General features: G+C 49.9%; 1 protein-coding gene across 3 annotated transcripts in view; it reads left to right on the top strand.

Moving 5' to 3' along the window:
- Nucleotides 1-1,994: 1,994 nt before the first annotated feature.
- Nucleotides 1,995-19,417, top strand: part of CHRNA5 (cholinergic receptor nicotinic alpha 5 subunit) — a 40,314-nt gene continuing 22,891 nt past the window's right edge. The window contains exons 1-3 of one of the 3 annotated variants that reach the window (XM_025986037.2): nt 1,995-3,561; nt 5,282-5,477; nt 5,770-5,908. Coding sequence is in view for 2 of the 3 variants with exons in the window: in XM_025986035.2 (XP_025841820.1) it covers nt 7,571-7,694 (124 nt within the window). In the remaining variant the exon portion in view is untranslated. Of the gene's footprint in view, nt 3,562-5,281; nt 5,478-5,769; nt 5,909-7,397; nt 7,695-19,417 lie in introns of those variants that run through there. The other 2 variants (XM_025986035.2, XM_025986036.2) reach the window with 2 other exon arrangements.

Here is a 19,417-nt window from a genome sequence, read left to right on the forward strand (position 1 = left end):
CACTAAGCCAGTGGGTCCTGCTCACCCTTTTACTGAAATGACTTCACGCTATGGGAAAAGTGAGGGGTGGGGGCCCCTCTACCTGGTTCCTCCTGGCGGCGAGGGCCCAGGTGAGCTCTGACCGACGGCCTCGATCTCCGCCCCAGGCCACCTGCTCACCTGCTCGGTGGCCTGGATGTAGGACACGGCCCTTCCTCCAGCGCCGGGCGTGGCAGGAGCATGGGGATGGAGGGCGCACTGCTTTAAACCTTGAGTTGATGTCATTTGGGGGGAGTTTTAAAAACTGAACCGTGGGGGACAAATCCTGTGTTCCGGTGTATGATTTACTCCAGACTTTCTTCATCAGAAAATAAGCAAGACTCGAATTTCTCCAGTCTAGCACTTTGAAAGGTCAGTGGAAGCACTTGTGCTAACTGCAAAAATATTCCACGTTCTGAAAAAATATCAAAGTAGATTGATTTCTGTTCCTTTTTACCACGTTCCTGGTAATTTTAGGTGTAAGACCTGTCTTCAGGTTAACGTGCAGCTGTGCAGGTGGGAGGACTGTCGTCAGCTCCTTGCTGACGTGCATGCGCTGTGCCCGCCGTGGCCGTGGCTGTGGCCATGGCGGGCCGCCTGAGCCTGGGTCGGGGCACAGCTTGGCAGGGCCGAGGGCCAGTGCTGTGAGCGGGGGAGTGTACACGGGGTGGCCTGGCCGCTTCGCAGTTCTGTGGTCTCTGCCCTGTGCAGTGCAGAAGACATGGAGGGTTTTTTTTTTTTTCTTTTAAAGATTTTGATAGCAAGCACGAGCAGGGGAAGGGATGGAGGGAGAAGCAGACTCCCTGCTGAGTGTGGAGCCCCACGCGGGACTCGATCCCATGGCCCTGAGGCCATGACCTGAGCCAAGATCTAGAGACCCCCAGGCGCCCCAGGTCTGAGTGAATGAGAGAAACAAGTCCAGGAGCTGGAGCAGGTGGGAAGAGCCAGGTGGGGGCTGCAGCGATGGGAGGAAGGAGGAAGGAGCAGGAGAGCAGGACGAGGGCCTCCACCCAGGTCGGCATGACGTCTGCTACCCTCCGTTCTGTGCTGGTGGGAAGAGCCCCGTAGAGTGTGCGGCCCCCGGGAGGGGACCCACGTCAGACCGCGTGTTCCCCTTTTCCTTCCAGATGGTCTTCATCTGCATCCGTTCTCTGTCTGCCCATCTCCTTGCCCAGCTTCCTGCGACCGCGCTTAGAGCAGCCACGTAGGAGTCCTTGGCACCCATGTCCAAGCCTCTTCGTGTCAGCATCCCACATACTGAGATACTCCCCACGCCGAAGTACATAAACGTCCTATACAGAGACCCTAGCTTGAAAGGATCTGCGCACTGTGATATTTATAGCAGCATTTTCAACAATAGCCAAACTGGAAGCAGCCCAATAAAGCTGTGATTTGTATACACGATGGGGTGTTACTCAGCCGTCAAAAATAAGGACATCTTTCCCTTGAAATGGCAGGGAGGGAGCTGGGGAGTATTATGCCGAGTGAGGTAAGTCGGAAAAAGACAGATGCCACATGGTTTCACTCGTATGTGGAATTCAAGATACAAAATAAGCAAAACTGAGAACCCGAGAAACAGACTGAACGCAGAGAACACCGTCCTGGTCACCAGGGAGGAGGTGACGTGGGGGAAACAGGTGACAGAGCAGGTGACGGGGAGGAAGGAGGGCACCTGCCCTGCCTAGCACCGGGCGGCGTAGGGACGTGAATCACACTGAATGTAATGCCACTGGAAAAAATATAAAAATAATATGCTTGGCATGTATTTTTTAAAGTATTTAAATTAATGGGACTTTAATTCTGTTTTTCAGACTAGTTTTCTTGAATGAATTCAGAATTAGATAAAATGAAGTCGTTACTTCCTTATTTTAGTGACCGCTTTGCCGATACATGATTACGTACCATGCAGTGTGCCCGTTCAGAGCACAAGGTTCAGCGGTTGTGGTTTGCTCACGCGGCTGCGCAGCCAACACCCCGGCTTCAGAGCATTGCCATCACCCAAACCAACACTGCGCCCCTTCGCCTGCCCCAAGCCTCCCAGCCTCGAGGACTCCCTGTCCTGCGGGTTTGCCCCTGAGGACACGTGGGGCGCTGCAGTGCCTGCGCCCGCAGCCTGGCGTCGCCCGTCACCCTAGTGCGTGCTGGCAGCCCACGGCCTCCTGGATCAGAAAGCGCCAGGAAGCCTTTGGTTGCTGAGTAACTCCGCGTTGTGATCAGAGAGCACCGGTCGCTCACGGGTTGGTGGCACGAGGGTGGTTTCCGTTGGGGGCTGTTGTGAGCGGCGCTGCTATGTGTCCCGTACTGCGTGGACTCAGGCTCTCACTTCCCTTGGGTGTGTGCCCGTGGAATCGCTGGGTCCTAACTTGGTTTATTTCTAATCCACCTTTGTGCCAGACGTCCGTATCAGACTCTACTCTCCCGTGTTCTCCTAAGAGCCCAGCATAAGTGGAACCCGGACTGACTCCTGAGGGCACGTGGACTTGGGCGTTACCGCTGAAGCAGGTCTCCTGGTTGGACGGGACTTTTGATTCCCTTCATGGCGCCTTGCTGCTAACCCTGGGAGGCCAGGCCACGCCTTTGATTCTGCATCCAGAGCCTTATGTAAGAACATTCTCTGAAAACTGAATCCTACAGAGTGGGAGACTCCAGGGGAAATTGTCTCCTGAGTCCTGAGCAATCCAGTAACTTCCTTTTTCTGATGATGAAGCAGCGTGTGCTTACTTTGGAAAATACACAACAGGGTAAATAAACATCGCTCGCGATCTTGCCTGCCGCCGGGGACCCCCCCTCCCCCATGCCGAGGAGGGCTCTGCGCGGATTGGGTGCGTCACAGGCCATCTGTTTAAAAAGTTTTAAAGAAGAAACTAATGTTACATTTTCTCCTCGTTTTCCAAAAATATCCTGAAGCCATAGAAAGCCCTCTGTCCCCAGGACAGAGTGGAAACCATCGCCCGTGGAGCAGACGGCGTGGGCTTCTCCACTTGTGGCCTCTCGCTGCGACCTTACAGAGTGTGGGTTGCGGCCCCTCTGCCTTCCTCACCAAGCTCTCTCCGCCTCCTAGCTCAGCCCCCCATCACTTCCGACTTCCCTCCCCAAGAATTCCTAGCAAATTCTGAAACTACCTTGTTTATTTTGTGCCTTCCTCCCTCACAGTGAGTTCCCTGAAAGCAGGGACATTTCTGTCTTGTCACCTTCCCCCTCCGAGAACTGGGCCTGTGGCCGGAAGGGACAGCGAGAATCGAACTCATGTTTACTTGACATCCAAGACCAAAGGCTAGGAGCTTCCCGCTGTGCCACCATCGCTGTTACCCCCCAGAGCACGGGAGGGGGATGCTGGGGGGGCAGGGGGCTCAGCTGTGCATCCCACGCCAGCAGGCAAGTTCAGCTCTGGTTCACCGATGGCAAGAAGGTCACATGGAATCAAGGACCAAGATCTCCTTTGGCACGCAGGTGGCCTCGTGCATTCTTTAGCTTTCAAAAACCTGAAAACACCTGCAATTCTTCAGGCGCGTTCTAGAAGAGCAAGGAAAGAGTGCATCTCAGGTGAGACAGATGTGGAACTGGACGTTACCAAATGATTTCCGATTTTCAGAGACTTGGATCAGGTGGCCTAGATTAGGTTCAAGATAATCAATTTTCTGGACAATCAATGCCATATATTACTCTAATCCTCAGAGGGAGCTTTTTTGTATTGCTGGAAGATCTCATCTGGTCTTGCTCCTTGTCCATATAAAACACTCAACATCAATTAGTACTGCACAGGAACTGAAGCTGGATGAGAACCCTTGCTAAATCAATTAGACTGGATAATTAGAGCAGATTCCCAAACGTTTGAAAGAAACAGCCCCAGTTTGGTTCCATTTAGCCCTCCCTTCCTTAGAAGCTTTATATGCCAGTGTACAAATTACAAATGGAAGTGAAATATACTTAATTTTGAATTTTTTGTATGCTTTTGAGTTTAAGAATTTCATCATATCCCTTGATTGTAGTGGGAATAATGTGGAACAATTAAATTGGCAATCATTTAATCAAATTCTAAGATGGCAGTTCTGCTTGGTGTGCAGCCACGTATTTCTGGAGCATCTGTGGTCTGTACCTGCAGGATAATCTGTCCTTTGAACTTACTTTTGATGTATGCAGCAGTATCTATAAATATCTCTCAGTTCCAGAATAGAAAGTAAGTGACGTGCTGGTTTTATGTTTGATAAGAATACTTAAATTATACCTTTTGCACAGAACATTTACAATTTAATGCCTTGCAGATATTAAAATACAGGCATAAATTTCTTTTGTGAATTTATACTAGTGCACCATCTATGAAGAAGAGGTCACTTAATGCAATAAATATTTATATATAAATATTGTTGTGTTCACTTAGTACAAATGTTGAGCTTTTACATATTAAGTAATTGCAAATCTGAAGAAATCCATATGTCTTTTTTTACTGTAGAAATTCCCGTTTTAGCAGCTTTACTGAGATAGCACTGACATATAAAAATAGTGTCTAAGATGCACAACTTGATGTTTAATACATGTGCACATTGTGACATCACTACAGTCAAGCTAATTAACATACATAGAACCTCTATGTAACTACCACTGTGTGCATTAAGATTTAAATAAGATCTCTCCTTTTGAATTATTTGTTTTAACAGAAAAACTCTTTCACAAGGATTCATCACTCCCAGGTGTAAAATCTTTGGACATTTAGGGGCATGGGTCATTGCACTGCACTTTTAAGTGGAAAAACGGTATCTTTATTTGTAACCAGAGCTGATATTTGTCCAGGATACGTGATAACTTGCTCTGTAGCGAATTGCCATTTCCTTGTTCACTTGTGTTTTTTCTCTTGGTAATTGGGTCTGTGACCTTGTGGTATATATATGCTATTATTAAAGTCCAGTGAGACAGCTCACTTATATATATGGTTTATATTTTTGTGATATGTGATTTTATGCACTACTACTTAGCTATTACAATCTAGTAAAAAATATGGCCAATTAATTTTCTTTCTTAAAGCTCTGTACATTAAAATATGTCTGCCCTTTTACATTTTGATTACAGTCATTGAAATAGCCCCTTAAAAGGGACCTTTTATTCTTATACTATTTCTTTTGAAGGACTGAATTTTAATACCCTATCAATACTTGCTTTTTTTTTTTTTTGCTTTAATCTGTGAAAACGCATTTAATTTCAGCAGTGAAAATTGACAGCATCCATTTTTATCTTTAATTAACTTTTCAGTTTGGCTTTCCTCTTAAAGGCTCACAGCAGAATTTATCACCAAACTACAATGGAAATGCTGAATGGGAGATTCGAGAATCCGCCTGGCTCTGCATTTAGCTCAGTTGACCCCATTATGAGAAAGGAAGTGAACAACGATTCATTCGATTCATTCGGCCAGTCGGCACGGAGGACAGGCACCAGCTGCCCTCGCTGGAGGGTCCCGCGGGGAGCAGGTGGGAGAACAATCGCCCCCTAAAGGGGAAGGCTGCCACCTACCACCCGCCCTGTGGCCGAGCCTACGCGGCCTTCCTCCTCCGCCTCCGGTTTTAAGGCCGCACTTAAATAAGACGAAATCAGAGGAGGAGACTCTTAACTCTGGGGAAGGAACAGGCTGCCGCAGGGCGGTGGGACGGCGAGTGGGGTGGGCATGGAGGAGGGCCGTGATGGGAGGGGCGCGGGGCGTCCTGTGCAGCTGACCACTCAACTAACAATGCACTAGATGTTAATTATATGATTTTAAATTAGGAAAGGACAAGATGAGTGGTGGGCCCGGCCCCCTGCCCCCTCGCCAGCTCGGGACGTCGGCGGCCCGCGCCTGCCCGGCGCTCGCTTCCTCCTCCCGGGAGCCCTCCGAGCATCTGCCGTGACCGCGCAGCGCGCCCAGGTGAGGAGCGCAGGCGCGGCCGCCCCCTCGGGAGCCGGGAGCCGGGAGCCGGGAGCCCGCGCGGGGGGAGGCTGTGGGCCGCAGGGGTGGTTACAGACGCGCCTTGCTGGGGGCAGGGCCAGGTGCCCGCGCGGACCCGGGCTGCGGCTCGGGCTGCTCGGTCCCTGGAAGCAGTGACGGGAGGGGCGGGGCCGCGCGTCACCTGCAGGACCCCGGGCAGGGGGCGGGCCCGGAGGTGTCGGGAAGCCCGGGAGGCCGCTGAGGGGCGGGGGGGCCACGAGCCCCCGGAGTGCCCGAGGGCGCGGGGTGGCCACGGCTGGGGCCCGGGGGGCGCGGCCGCCCTGCGCTTCGGGGCACCTGCTGGCGGTGCCGCCGCGGGCCCCGCGAGTGTCCACCGCCCACGGGCCGCACTGAGGTCCCTGGGGTGTTGGCCTGGATTGTAGGTGCCCCCGCAAGCGGCCCCGGCGGCCCTGCCCCCGCTGCGCCGCTGTCCTCGGGGGCGCCCGGGGCGCGGGGGCAGGAGCCGCCGTCCTGCTGGTGGGGGCGGAGGGGACGGGGAGGGGGGGACGGAGCCCCGAGGCCCGGGAGCCGCGCACGTCAAGCAGCCGCCAGCCCGCGCCCCTGCAGCCCCGTCCCTGCCCCGCTGCCCACGGACGGCCGCGCCTCGAGTCCGCAGCGGCTTCGGGGCGGGGAGGCGGGGCTGCGCGCCCTGCAGGGGGGCTGCGGACGAGCCTGCCTCTCTGCCCGCGCTCCCAGCTGGCCCGCTGTGCTCCTGGGGCCCACGGAGCTTCCTCCTAACGAGGAACAGGGGCCGTGACGCGGTCGGCCCGGGGCGGGGGGCCGCTCCTTACGGAGGTCATGGGGCACGCGGGGGGCACACGGCGGGGCGGCTGTGGGTCGGTGCCGAGGCCGCTGCACGTCCTCCGTCGGGCTCCGGAAGGGGGTCCGGGCTGCACCCCCAGCTCCCCCGCGCGGCTTCAGGGACGGGGAGCGGGCGGGAGGCGAGCCCCTGCCACGTTCTTGGGGGGCGGTTCTCGTGCGGACGCGGAATAACCTCCTCCCGTCCGTCCGCGCCCCCGGCGCTGGGCGCGGCGCGGATGTTCACAGGGACCGCGGCGGTCAGGGCGGACGGGGACCCGCCCAGGCAGCGGGAGGCCAGCAAGGCCGCAGCCGGGCCCCGGGCCTCCTGCTGCCGGGATTGGCCGTCGGGGCTGGGGCCGGGGGCGGGGCCGCTCGGGGGCGGGGCCGCTCGGGGGCGGGGCCGCTCGGGGGCGGGGCCGCTCGGGGGCGGGGCCGCTCGGGGGCGGGGCCGCTCGGGGGCGGGGCCGCTCGGGGGCGGGGCCGCTCGGGGGCGGGGCAAAGGGGCTCGAGCGCTAAGGTCGCTTCTAAACGGCGAGGCCCGCGAGGCCCGAGGCGGGCGGGAAGGCGGAGGCGGGGCTACGCGCCGGCGGGGCGGGGCCTGGGCGGGGGCGGGGCCCGGCTCGAGCCTCCCCTCGCGCCCAGAGCCGTGGGAGCCGTGTGGGCCGAGGTGGTAGCGCCCGCAGCACCCCGCAGCAGCCCGCAGCACCCCCAGCAGCCCGCAGCAGCGTCCGTCCCGCGTGGGCTCCCCCGTCCCGGCCCAGTCCGTGTGGAGCCGCCTGCCTTCCCGCGCGGGGCCGGGCGATGTCGGCGCGGGGGTCCTGGCCGGGGGTCCTCGGCCTCGGGCCCCGCCCGCTGCGCCTCCTCCTCCTCCTCCCGCTGGTCGCGGGGCGCTGGGGTCCGGCCGGAGCGGGGGGCGCGCCTGGAGGTGAGGCTGGGCGGGGGGAGGCAGCCCCTGCGTTCGCCCTCGGAGTACCGGAGTACCGGGCCGGGGCGCGGGGGACGCAGACGGGTCAGGGAGCTGGGGGCGGTGCAGACAGATCGGGGAGTGCAGGGCGGCCGGGTCGCAGGCGGGTGGGGTGGCCGCAAAGAGGTCAGGGGGTGCGGGCTGCCGGGAGCGGGTGGGGGTGGGGCGCAGGGGGCGCAGAGAGGTCAGGGGCGCGGAGTGGCGGGGGGGGGGGGGGCAGGCGGGGCGGGGAGCGGGGCGGGGGAGGGGCGCAGGGGGCGCAGAGAGGTCAGGGGGTGGGGGCGGGCGGGGTCGCGGGCGGGTCGGGGAGCGGGATCAGGGGGGCGAGGGCGGGTGCAGACAGGTCAGGTGGCGCGGGGCGGCCGGGGTCGGCCGGGGTCGCGGGCGGGTCAGGGAGCGGGATCGCGGGGGCGGGGGCGGACAGGTCAGGGGGCGCGGAGGCAGGGAACGCGGGGCGCAGAGGCAGCCGTTCAGTCCGCGGTCGGGGCGGAGCGAGGTTGCGGCCGTGAGTTCGCGGCCACGGGGGTCACTGCTGCGGCCCCGCCGCCCTGGGACCCGCGGGGAGACCGCGTGGACGCCGCCGCAGCTCCGGGGTCCCGGGCGCAGGCACCCAGCGAGGCGGCCCCGTGCGGGCGCAGGACCTGCGGGGCTGAGGCTGCGCGTGGGGACCTTGGGGAGCCTCGGGCCGCGTGGGGAGCGCCCTGCATCCCCAGCTCCCCCCTCCGCAGGACGCCGAGGTGTTTTGCGCAGGAATAGAAGGAACAGAAGAAAATGCTCAGTGGGCCTCACTTCCCAGGGCTTTAGGAAATGTCAGAGTCGCTCCCCTCAGCGTCTTGGGGAGAAATGCTGCCATTTCTGGAGCAGCTGTGACAGGTGAAGGTGAGAGCCGGAGTTCCCAGCAGAAGTTCAGCCTCCGTGGGTGAATTTTCCTAGAGAGAAGACTGTTCAGGTGTGGGAAGAATCTCCCCCGCCTCCCCGTAAGCTTTGTCAACAATGATTTCTGACTCCAGAAGCGATGATCTTGACACTAGAGTTCTTTATTGCGGGGCGCACTGCGGAAGGAGCCCGGAGGGAAATCACAGGGAGGTGACTTCGACATTTAGAGAAAGTCCTGTGCTGAGCATGTCCTGGTCATAACCAGAGGAAAGGACTGATGCTCGGGCCCCACGGGGGACTCCGGGGCGTCATCTTCACCTGGACAAGTGTGTTGGTCGGCTTCCTTTGCAGCACTGGGGTTACCTGAGTCCTCTCCAGAATTAGGTAGTGAAATGCCAGGTGCCGAGCCAGACAGTCTAGAGAGCCATCGTTTCCTGCACCTTTTGCTGAAAGTGGAGCTTTTCTCCTGTTTTAATACAGAACACTGTACTCAAGCTGTGAATGGGGTCCGCAGCCTACGTCCCCGCGTGGTGCTGGGCACTGTCCAGGCAGGGCCGATCCATCTCCTTTCTTTCTTTTTTTTTAATTTTTTTTTTAATTCTTATTTATGATAGTCAGAGAGAGAGAGAGAGAGGCAGAGACACAGGCAGAGGGAGAAGCAGGCTCCATGCACCGGGAGCCCGACGTGGGATTCGATCCCGGGTCTCCAGGATCACGCCCTGGGCCAAAGGCAGGCGCCAAACCGCTGCGCCACCCAGGGATCCCTCCATCTCCTTTCTGACCCACGCTACTTAGCAAGTACCTCTCAAAAACATCACGTTCTATTACGTTTATGTTTTCTCTTTGTCCCAGGTGAGCTCCTTAAGAACTGGGATTTTTTTTTTTCAATTTTATTTTCAGTATAGTGAGGAGCCCCGTAGATGTTGCGGAGGGATGGACTGGGCAGTAGCTCTCTCTGTACATTACTTTGCTCATCTGTAAAATGAGGGTTCGTTAATGGCTCCCCACCCCAGCTCTAAAACTTCCAAGAGTCTGTGTGATTAGTGATTGTTTGGAGAACAAAGTGATGTTAAATGGATGATGGAATTGCACACTTGCTCCTAAATGGTCATGGGATTTGTGGGGTGGCTTACAGTACTGTCTGGAGACCTGCCACTAACTTGCTATTTCCTTGGGCATTAGCTTGACCTCGCTTTATTTCTCCTTCTTTAAAATGAGAGGGTGACAGTAGATGCTTAGGTCCCATCAGCCAAAATCTACATTTTGCTATTTTCATATTTACCTTAGAATTTCAATAATCACTGTTTCTTTTTTTTTAATTTTTTAAAATATTTTATTTATTCATTCATGAGAGACACACACACACACAGAGGCAGAGACCCAGGCAGAGGGGACCTCCAGGGAACCTGAGGTGGGACTCGATCCCAGGTCCCCAGGACCACACCCTGGACTGAAGGCGGCACCAAACCACTGAGCCACCCGGGCTGCCCCATAATCACTGTTTCTTACGGTTTTCTGTGAACCAATCCTCAGGAAACCAAAAGTCTAGTCTGCCAACAGCCGTACGTTCATGGGTGATGGAAAATTGAAGAATTTGAAGGAAAATTGCAGAATTTGAAAAGTGGCTCAAGAGGCAATTTTGTCTGTATTGAATTAGTGGGGCACTGGGCTGGCTCAGCCAGGAGAGCATGTGATTATTGATCTCAGGGTCATGAGTTCGAGCCCCACAGTTGGGGTGTAGAGATTACTAAAAATTAAGTAAGAACTAAAAAAAAAAAAAAAAGAATAATTAGTACATTAAGATAATACAAGCCTTTTTAACCAACCTGACCATGACTGGTACAGTGATTTATGGAAATCAGTCATCACTCAGTTATATTTCTTAGCTATGTGACATTTTAAGTGGTTGAAACTTTATTTTTAGTATTTATAGTAATAGATCTATCATTAAAAGGGAACTAAAATAGCTATTTATGGAAAGTGAGAGCTGTGAAAGATTTTTTTCTCTTCACCTTTAATTATTTTCATTTTCATTCACATTTGTAGAAGCTAACAGGAATACCCTCATGGTGGCTGTCATCTCTGCTTTTGTGATGACATTGAGAAGAGTCTCTAGGTGCCTCAGTTCCTCAGGCAAACCTCTCACATTATTTGAAATGGAACATTATTTTGGTTTCCTTGCAAATACTAAATATGCTCTATGAGCTAGGCTGTGAGCACCTGGCAGGTAGGGTTCTTGGGTGCATTTCCTGATGCACCTGACTTAATGTAGACTATCAATTGCACTTCGAAAGGTTCCCAGTCATTTATTTGTCAGAATAGGGTTTTTTTTTTTCAACCTATAATCTACAAATTAGATCTAGCAAGTAATTTTTTGTAATTAGGATATGAATTTTTAGTACACTAATTTCAGTACAGAACATTTTTCTTCTAATACTATTATTCTTCTCCCTTAAGAATTGGAATTAATTTTTTCAGATGTAATTTTAAGTTTAATATTAAATAAGCATGTCTTGACAGTATGAGTTAGCAAATATTGGGATAGTTTTTGATAAAAGTTTATGACTTGTTTGTTTAGAAGTCTAAACAGACTCTCCAGAACACCAGAGGTATAGTTTTATAATGACAGGAGGATAGAAGAGATTATTTCAATGATCCCTTTCTGCCAAAATTTAATCTAAATGGTCTGTTTCCATTTTGGGGAAGCAGGATATTGTTTCTACTAACTGAGTTTAATTCAGAAACTTTATGCTTTCTTCTTAAGTAGATTTATGAAGTAAAGCCTTTTACTAGTAAAAAGAGCAATTAAATATGAATATTTGAATCTGACAAAAAGGACAGCATGAAACTTTTTTTTTTTTGAGGCGTGTAATGTAATATGCTTTGACAATCACATAAATATCTGCACCGAAGTGTGATAGGGGCTTTAATTAGAAAACTGCCAGGCATAACAGTCACAGAGGAAAGTGTGCTCAGTTTTCTACCAAACATTCCCTCCACCTGTGGGCCTGAGAGCCGTGGTTCTCGCTCACGGAGACGGGGTGCCCTGTAGTCCTGCCGGGGCTGCTTATGTGCCCACTTTCACGGAACGTGGAGCCTGGAGTGTGGGTACGCACGCTCTGCATTGCTACTTCCATACTATTACCTCTCGTTTTTCCCTTTTGAAAAGGATATTCTTCTGCTAGCGGGAATTTACGTGTTTAATGCAAAAAAAAAAGGAAGAAAGAGGAACGCGCACACTCCTACAGCAGTACGTGTGAGTGCCGGCTGCCACGCTAACCATGGGATGTTACTGCGTCCAGAGTTTTCTGTCTGCGTGTCTGCTCCTTTGCTACGTGCAGGCTTTCTAGTAGTGTCAAATTCAGAAAATTATGGCCAAGACCCGTGTCAGGGAGCTTACCACCAATGTTTCTTCCACGAGTTACATAGTTTTGGATCTTATGTTCAAGTCTTTAAACCATTTTGAGTTTATTTTTGTGCGTGGCGTGAGAAAGTGGCGTGGTTTCATTCTTCTGCCTGTGGCTGTCCGTTTTCCTGACACCATTTATTAAAGAGCCTGTCCTTTCCTCCTTGGGTATTCTTGGCTCCTTTGTCATCAATTCGCTGACTGTAGAAGCATGGGTTTATTTCTAAGCTCTTTACTCTGGTCCGGGATCCATGGGGCTGGTTTCGTGCCAGGACTGTACTGTTTTAGTGACTATAGATTTGCGACACGGTTTGGAACCAGGGAGCAGGATAACCTCCAGCTTAGTTCTTCTTTCTCAAGGTTGTGTTGGCTCTTCTGAGTTTTTATGGTTCTGAACAAAGTTTAGGATTATTTGTTCTGTTTTCTTGAAAAATAACATTGGGATATTGATAGGGATTGCATTGAATCTGCAGAATATTTGGGGATAGTATGGACTTTTTAACAATATTCTTTCAATCCTGAGCATCTTTCTATTTATATCTCTTATTTTCAATTTCTTTTTTTTTTAACTTTTTAAAAAAAATGTATTCATGAGAGAGAGAGAGGCAGAGACACAGGCAGAGGGAGAAGCAGGCTCCATGCAGGGAGCCCGATGCGGGACTCGATCCCGGGACCCCAGGATCACGCCCTGGGCCGAAGGGAGATGCTCAACCACTGAGCCCGCCAGGCGTCCCAATTTCTTTAATGTCTTGGAGTTCTTGATATACAGGTGTTTCATCCCCTTGGTCAAATTCATTCTTAGGTATTTATTTCAATGCAATTGTAAATGGGGCTTTTTAAAAACCTTCTCTTCCCGATTGTTTACTATTAGTATATAGAAATGCAGCAAGTTTTTTGTGTGTTGATTTGGTATCCTGCGGCTTTACTGATTTTGTTTATTCTTACAATTTTTTTGGTGGAGTGTTTCAAGTTTCTATATGTAGCATCATGTCATCTGGAAGTAGTGACATTTTTACTTCTTTACCAATGTAGATACCTCTTATTTCTTATTCTTGCTTCACTGCTCTGGCCACGACTCCGGTCTGTGTTGGATAAAAGTGGTGAGAGTGGGCATCCCTGTCTGTCCCTGGCCTGAGGAATCGCTCTCAGCTTCTCACCGCTGATTGTGCTCTTAGCCGTGGGCCATACGGCCTTTACTACGCTGAGGCAGATTTCCTCGGTGTCCACTTTGTTACAAGGCTTTATCGTCAGTGGATATTGAAGTTGGTCAAGTGCTTTTCTGCATCTATTGCGAGGATCCTATGATTTTTATCCTTCATTTTGTTAATTGGTGTATCACACAGACTGGTTTGTGGATTTTAAAGCATCCTTGTGTCCCTGGGAGAAATCCCCCTCGATCGCATTGAATGACCCTTTTGGTGTGTTGATTTGGTTTGCTAATATATAGTTGAGGATTATTGCATCTGTGTTGATCAGGGATAGTGGCCCGTAATTCTCTTTTCTGTGGCATCCTTGTGTGGTTTTGGTTTCAGGGTAATGCCGGCCTCGTAGAATGAGTTTGAACGTGTTTCTTCCTCTTCTATTTTTTTTGTCAGAACTTGAGAGTTTGAGATGAATTGATATTAATTCTTTGAATGTTCAGTAGAATTCACCAGTGAAGCCATCTGGATTTTTCTTTTCTGTGAAATTTTTAATTTCTGATTCAATCTCCTTACTAGTTATCAGTCTGTTCAGCTTTTCTGTTTCACCATGATTCAGTCTCGGTAGAGTGTTCTAGGTTGTCCAATTTGTTGGCATATAACTATTTGCAGGAGTCGTTTATGGTCCTTTCTATTTCTGTGGTATCATTTGTAACATTTCCTGTTTCATTTCTGATTTTCTTTGGGTCCTCTCTCTCTCTCTCTCTCTCTCTTTTTTTTGATGACTCTAGCTAAAGAGTGTCAATTTTATTTATCTTTTAGAAAATCAGCTCTTAGTTTCATTGATCTTTATTTCATTTTTTAGTCTCTATTTCATTTATTTCTTTAATCTTCATTATCTCCTACCCTCTAACTTTAGGCTTTGTTCATCTTTTCCTGGTTCCTTGAGATTGTTTATTTGAGACTTGTTTCTTGAGGTGGGCATTTATAGCTATGAACTTCCCTCTGTTTTTGCTGCATCCCACAAATTTTAGTATTTATATTTCCATTTTCATTTCTCTTGGGGCATTTTTAAAATTTCTCTTTTGATTGCTTCTTCAACCCATTAGCTGTTTGGTAGTATGCTGTTTAAACTCCACATATTTGTGAATTTTTCAGTTTTACTCATTGGTTAATTTCGAGATCAGAAAATATACTTGACATGATTTTAATCCTCTTAAATTTATTAAAACTTCATTTGTGGCCTACCATGTGATCTATCCTGGAAACTGTTCCATGTGCATTTGAAAAAAATACATATTCTGTTGCTTTAGATGGCATGTTCTATACATACATAGGTCTATCTGGTTTAATGTGTCCTTTATTTTTTTTTAAAGATTTTATTTATTTATTCATGAAAGAGACAGAGAGAGAGAGAGAGAAGCAGAGACACAGGCAGAGGGAGAAGCAGGCTTCATGCAGGGAGCCCGACGCGGGACTCGATCCAGGGACTCCAGGATCGCGCCCTGGGCCATAGGCAGGCGCCAAACTGCTGAGCCACCCAGGGATCCCCTAACGTGTCCTTTATTTATTTATTTATTTTATTTTTATTTTTTCTAACGTGTCCTTTAATACTGACATTTCCTTGTTGATTTTCTGTCTAGATGATCTATCCATTTATGTAAATGAGGTGTTAAAATCCCTTATTCTCATTGCATTGCTATCTATTTCTCTTTTTAGATCTGTTAATATTTGCTTTATATATGTAGGTCCTCCCAAGTTTAATAATGAATAAATATTAACAAATATTGCATCCCTTTTTTAGATTGTCCCGTTTATCATTATGTAACAGACATATTTGTCTTTATTAAAAATTTCATTTACTTTTTAAAGTATATTGTATGCCCAATCTGGGGCTCAAACTCAAAACCCCAAGATCAATAGCTGCGTGCTCCACCCACAGAGCCAGCCAGGCACCCCTACAGTCTTTGTTTCGGGCTGATAAAGGTATAGGTACTCCAAGGTGGGTTTCTTTTTTTTAAGATTTTATTCATTCATGAGAGACACACAGAGAGAGGCAGAAACACAGGCAGAGGGAGAAGCAGGCTCCATGCAGGGAGCCCAACGTGGGACTCGATCCCGGGTCCTTACATCTAAAGTGAGTCTCTCATAAGCAACATATAGATGGGTCTTTTTTTTTTATAATCCATTCAGCCACTCAGTCTTTTTTTTTTTTTTAAGATTTATTTATTTATTTATGATAGACAGAGAGAGAAAGAGAGAGGCAGAGACACAGGAGGAGGGAGAAGCAGGCTCCATGCAGGGAGCCCGACGTGGGACTCGATCCCGGGTCTCCAGGATCGCGCCCTGGGCCAAAGGCAGGGGCCAAACCACTGAGCCACCCAGGGATCCCCCACTCAGTCTTTTGATTAGAGAATTTAATCCATTTATATTTAAAGTAGTCATTGATAGGTATGTGCTAATTGCCATGTTGTTAGTTGCTTACTAATTGTTTTTGTCCTTCCTCTCTTTTCTTGTTCTCCTCCTTTGTGGTTTGGTGATTTTCTTTAGTGGTATATTTATATTCCTTTCTCTTTATCTTTTTTGTATTTATAAAAGGTTTTTGCTTTGTGGTTACCATGAGGCTTACATATAGCAATTTACGTCTTTAACAGTCTATTTTAAATTGATAACAACTTAAGTTTGATCCCATTCAAAAATTCAACAGTTTTACTCTTTCTCTGGCCCATGTTTTATGTTTTTGATGTCACATTCTGCATTTTAAAAATCTTTGGTATTCCTTAACTAATTACTATAAACATAGTTATTTTTTTACTACTTTGGTCTTTTAGCTTTCATACTAGCTTTGTAAGGAGTTATATATATTTTCCTTTCCAATGAGATTTATTCTTTCATATATTTTCTTGTTATTAATTAGTGCTCTTTCTTTTCAGCTTAAAGAAATCCCTTTAGTATTTTTTTGTAAGGCTAGTATTGTGGTCATGAACTCTTTTGCTTCTCAGGAAAACCATTTATTTCTCTTTCAGTTCTGAATGATAACTCTCCTGGGTGGAGTATTCTTGGTTGGAAATTTTTCCCTTTCAGCACTTTGGATATATCCTACCACTGCCTTCTGACCTGTAAAAATTTCTGCTGAAAAATCTGCTGATAGCCTTATGGGGTTCACTTGTATATAGGTTGTTTTCTCTTGCTGCTTTCAATATTTTTTCCTTATTTTTAACTTCTGACATTTGAATTATAATGTATCTTGGTGTGGATCTCTTTGAGTCCTATTTGGGACTCTCTGGGATTCCTGGGTCAGGATATCTGCTTCCTTCCCCAGGTTAGGGAAATTTTCCACCTTATTTATTTATTTAAAGATCTTTTTATTTATTCGAGAGAGAGATCCCAGGACCCAAGATCGTGACTTGAACTGAAGTCAGATGCTTAGCTGACTGAGCCACCCAGGCACCCCTCTGACTCTCTCTCTTTCTCTGCTTTTCCTGGGATCCCTGTGATGTGAGTGTTAGTCCATTTGATGTTGTCCCGTAGGCCTCTTACGTATCTTCACTTTTAAAAATTCTTTTTTCTTTTTGCTGCTCTGTTTGGGTGAGTTCCATTGTCTTGTCTTCAAGTTAACTGATCCTCCCTTCTCCTTCCTCTAATCAGTGTTGAACTCCTAACTGTATCTTTCAGTTCAGTTGTTGTATTCTTCACTCTGTGACTTCTGTTTGGTACCTTCATGTATTTTCTAAATCTTTGTTGAAGTTCTTGCCGTGTTCATTCATTCTTCTCCCCAGTCCAGTGAGCATCTTTACAACCATGACTTTGAACTCTTTATCAGGTAAATTATCTTCATTTCATGAAGGTTTTTCCTGAGGTTTTTATCTTGTTCTTTCAGTTGGAACACATTTCTCTCTTTCTTCATTTAGCTTGACTCTCTTTTTTATAGATCATTCATTCATTCATTCATTCGAGGCACAGAGACAGGGGTAGAAACACAGGCAGAGGGAGAAGCAGGCTCCATGCAGGGAGCCCTAGCTTGACTCTCCGTGATGGTGTCTGTAGTTGAACAAACACCTGTCCTAGTCTTGAAGGAGGGACCTGTGTAGAAGGTGAACCTTGTCATTCAACCATGCCCAGTTCTTTGTTGGCTTTCAAACCTTTGTGCATGTCCAAGCAGCCTGTTATATTTTTAAAAGCTTCCAGTAGGTGAAGATGTTCCAAGACCTGTCAGTCTACCTAAGGGAGGATATTAGTACCTGGATTCAGGGTGTTTGGTAGCTAGACCCTCAGGTAGCAGCTTTATTCATTCACTCATTCATTTAAAGTCAGCTCTATGCCCAGCATGGGGCTGGAACTCACAACCACAGGTCAAGAGTCACACAGTCTACTGATTGAGCCAGCCAGGTGCCCCCACGTGGCAGCTTTTAAAAGCCTGCTAACATAGGGGCCCCTGGGTGGTGTAGTCCGTTGAGCATCTATCTGACTCTTGCTTTCAACTCAGGTCGTGATCTTGGCATCATGAGATTGGGCCCTGCATTGGGCTCTAGGCTTGGCAGGGAATCTGCTTGAGAGTCTCTCTTCCTCTTCCTCTGTCCCTCTCTTGCTCCTGCTCACTCTCTAAAATAAATAAATCTTAAAAAAAAAAAAGAAGAATAAAAGCATGCTAATATGTAGAGTCGCGTGGGACCGCAAGAGCAAGCCCTAGTGGCCAGGTGACCTGGCAGTTATCCACTGGGGGACAGCTGCAAAGCCTAAGCTCCGGACAAGTATATGAGGCCTTTCCTGAGCGATGCTGGCAGTTGGAGCAAGGCAGGAGGAAAGCACCAAGGTGGTGTCCACAGCTTGTGTTGCCTGGGACCCCCCAGAGTCCACTGGATTTATTCTAACCCTGAAGCCTGCCCTTGAGGGCAAAGATCCAGGGGAGTTAGAGAGCCGCCTTCACAGAAAGACCAGCTGGGGGTGTGCATCTGTCTGGGCCATGCCTGGGGGTGGTGCCCTCCAGGAACTGGCTCTTCAATTGCCAGTCCCAGGGGACCCAGGAGAACAGCACCCTCTACCCCTCCCCCAGCCATCTCCTGAGCCATACGGTCAAGGGGCATCCTTTGGGCAGCAGCTGCAGACACGGACACCAGATGTAAAACACAGGGCACTAGTCACTTGTAAAGCCTCCTTCCAGGAGACCCTGGTCCTCCAGAGCGTGACAGGCAGAGAGCAAGCAGTGCCTGCTCTCTGAGGGTCTGGAAAAGTTCACAGTCAGCCCCTGGATGAGAGTTTAATTAGAAATGTGCCCATCAGGGGATCCCTGGGTGGTGCAGTGGTTTGGTGCCTGCCTTTGGCCCAGGGCATGATCCTGGAGGCCCGGGATCGAATCCCACGTCGGGCTCCCGGTGCATGGAGCCTGCTTCTCCCTCTGCCTATGTCTCTGCCTCTCTCTCTCTCTCTGTATGACTATCATAAATAAAAACAAAACAAAACAAAAAAAAATCCACACAACTTTGAGAAAGAGTAATGTAGGGTATTTCTAAAAAAAAAAAAAAAAAAAAAAAAGAAATGTGCCCATCAGGCCGGAGCCACGATGGTTACCTAGTAGGCCTCCTCCACAGAGACCGAGCTCCTGGTGCCTTGCCCCTTGCCGTGCCCTGGGGATGGAGGCTGTTTGCAAGCTCTTTCTCCAGCGCACACGGTCCTGTGGGACCCACCAGCACAGGCCCCACTGGCCGCCAGTGCCCGGTGGTGAAGAGATGTCCCTTGTCAGCGGCTGTGGATGTCAGGGCGACAGACAGGGGTGCGAGCCCCTTTTTGGGTGGCACCAATTGTTGCAGTCCCATGGGACCAGGAGTCAGGCCGTCAAGGAGCATCCCCTGCCGGGCACCACGGAAGTCAGGGGACCAGATCCATATGCAGGTGCGAGTACTGGTGCTCTGATGGCCACAGAGGTAACCTGAGCGGTGCCCGTCCCGGGGCTGTGGCCGTGGCCTCCAGGTGTGGGGGACTAAGGCCAAAGCCTACATCTGGAGACACCCCTTCACTTTGGCCGGCTGGTGAGTTGCGGGCCTGAGAGCCATCTTCCAGTTTCTCATGGCCTCTTGGGCCCGGGACGTGAGCCCTCTTGGTCCTCAAAGTTGGATGTTAGGGCTCATTTCTCACTTGCAGGTCTTAAACGTTAAGGTGCCCAGCGGTGTGGGTTTTGAATCCCTTGCTCCTTGGGGGGCGGGCCTGGGTTTTGAGTTTTCTCTTGGTTACGGGTTGCCCTGCAGGGTGCGGCTTATGGCCATCCT

This window comes from Vulpes vulpes, chromosome 2 (genome assembly GCF_048418805.1).
Source record: "Vulpes vulpes isolate BD-2025 chromosome 2, VulVul3, whole genome shotgun sequence".
In the NCBI taxonomy this organism is placed as follows: domain Eukaryota; kingdom Metazoa; phylum Chordata; class Mammalia; order Carnivora; family Canidae; genus Vulpes; species Vulpes vulpes.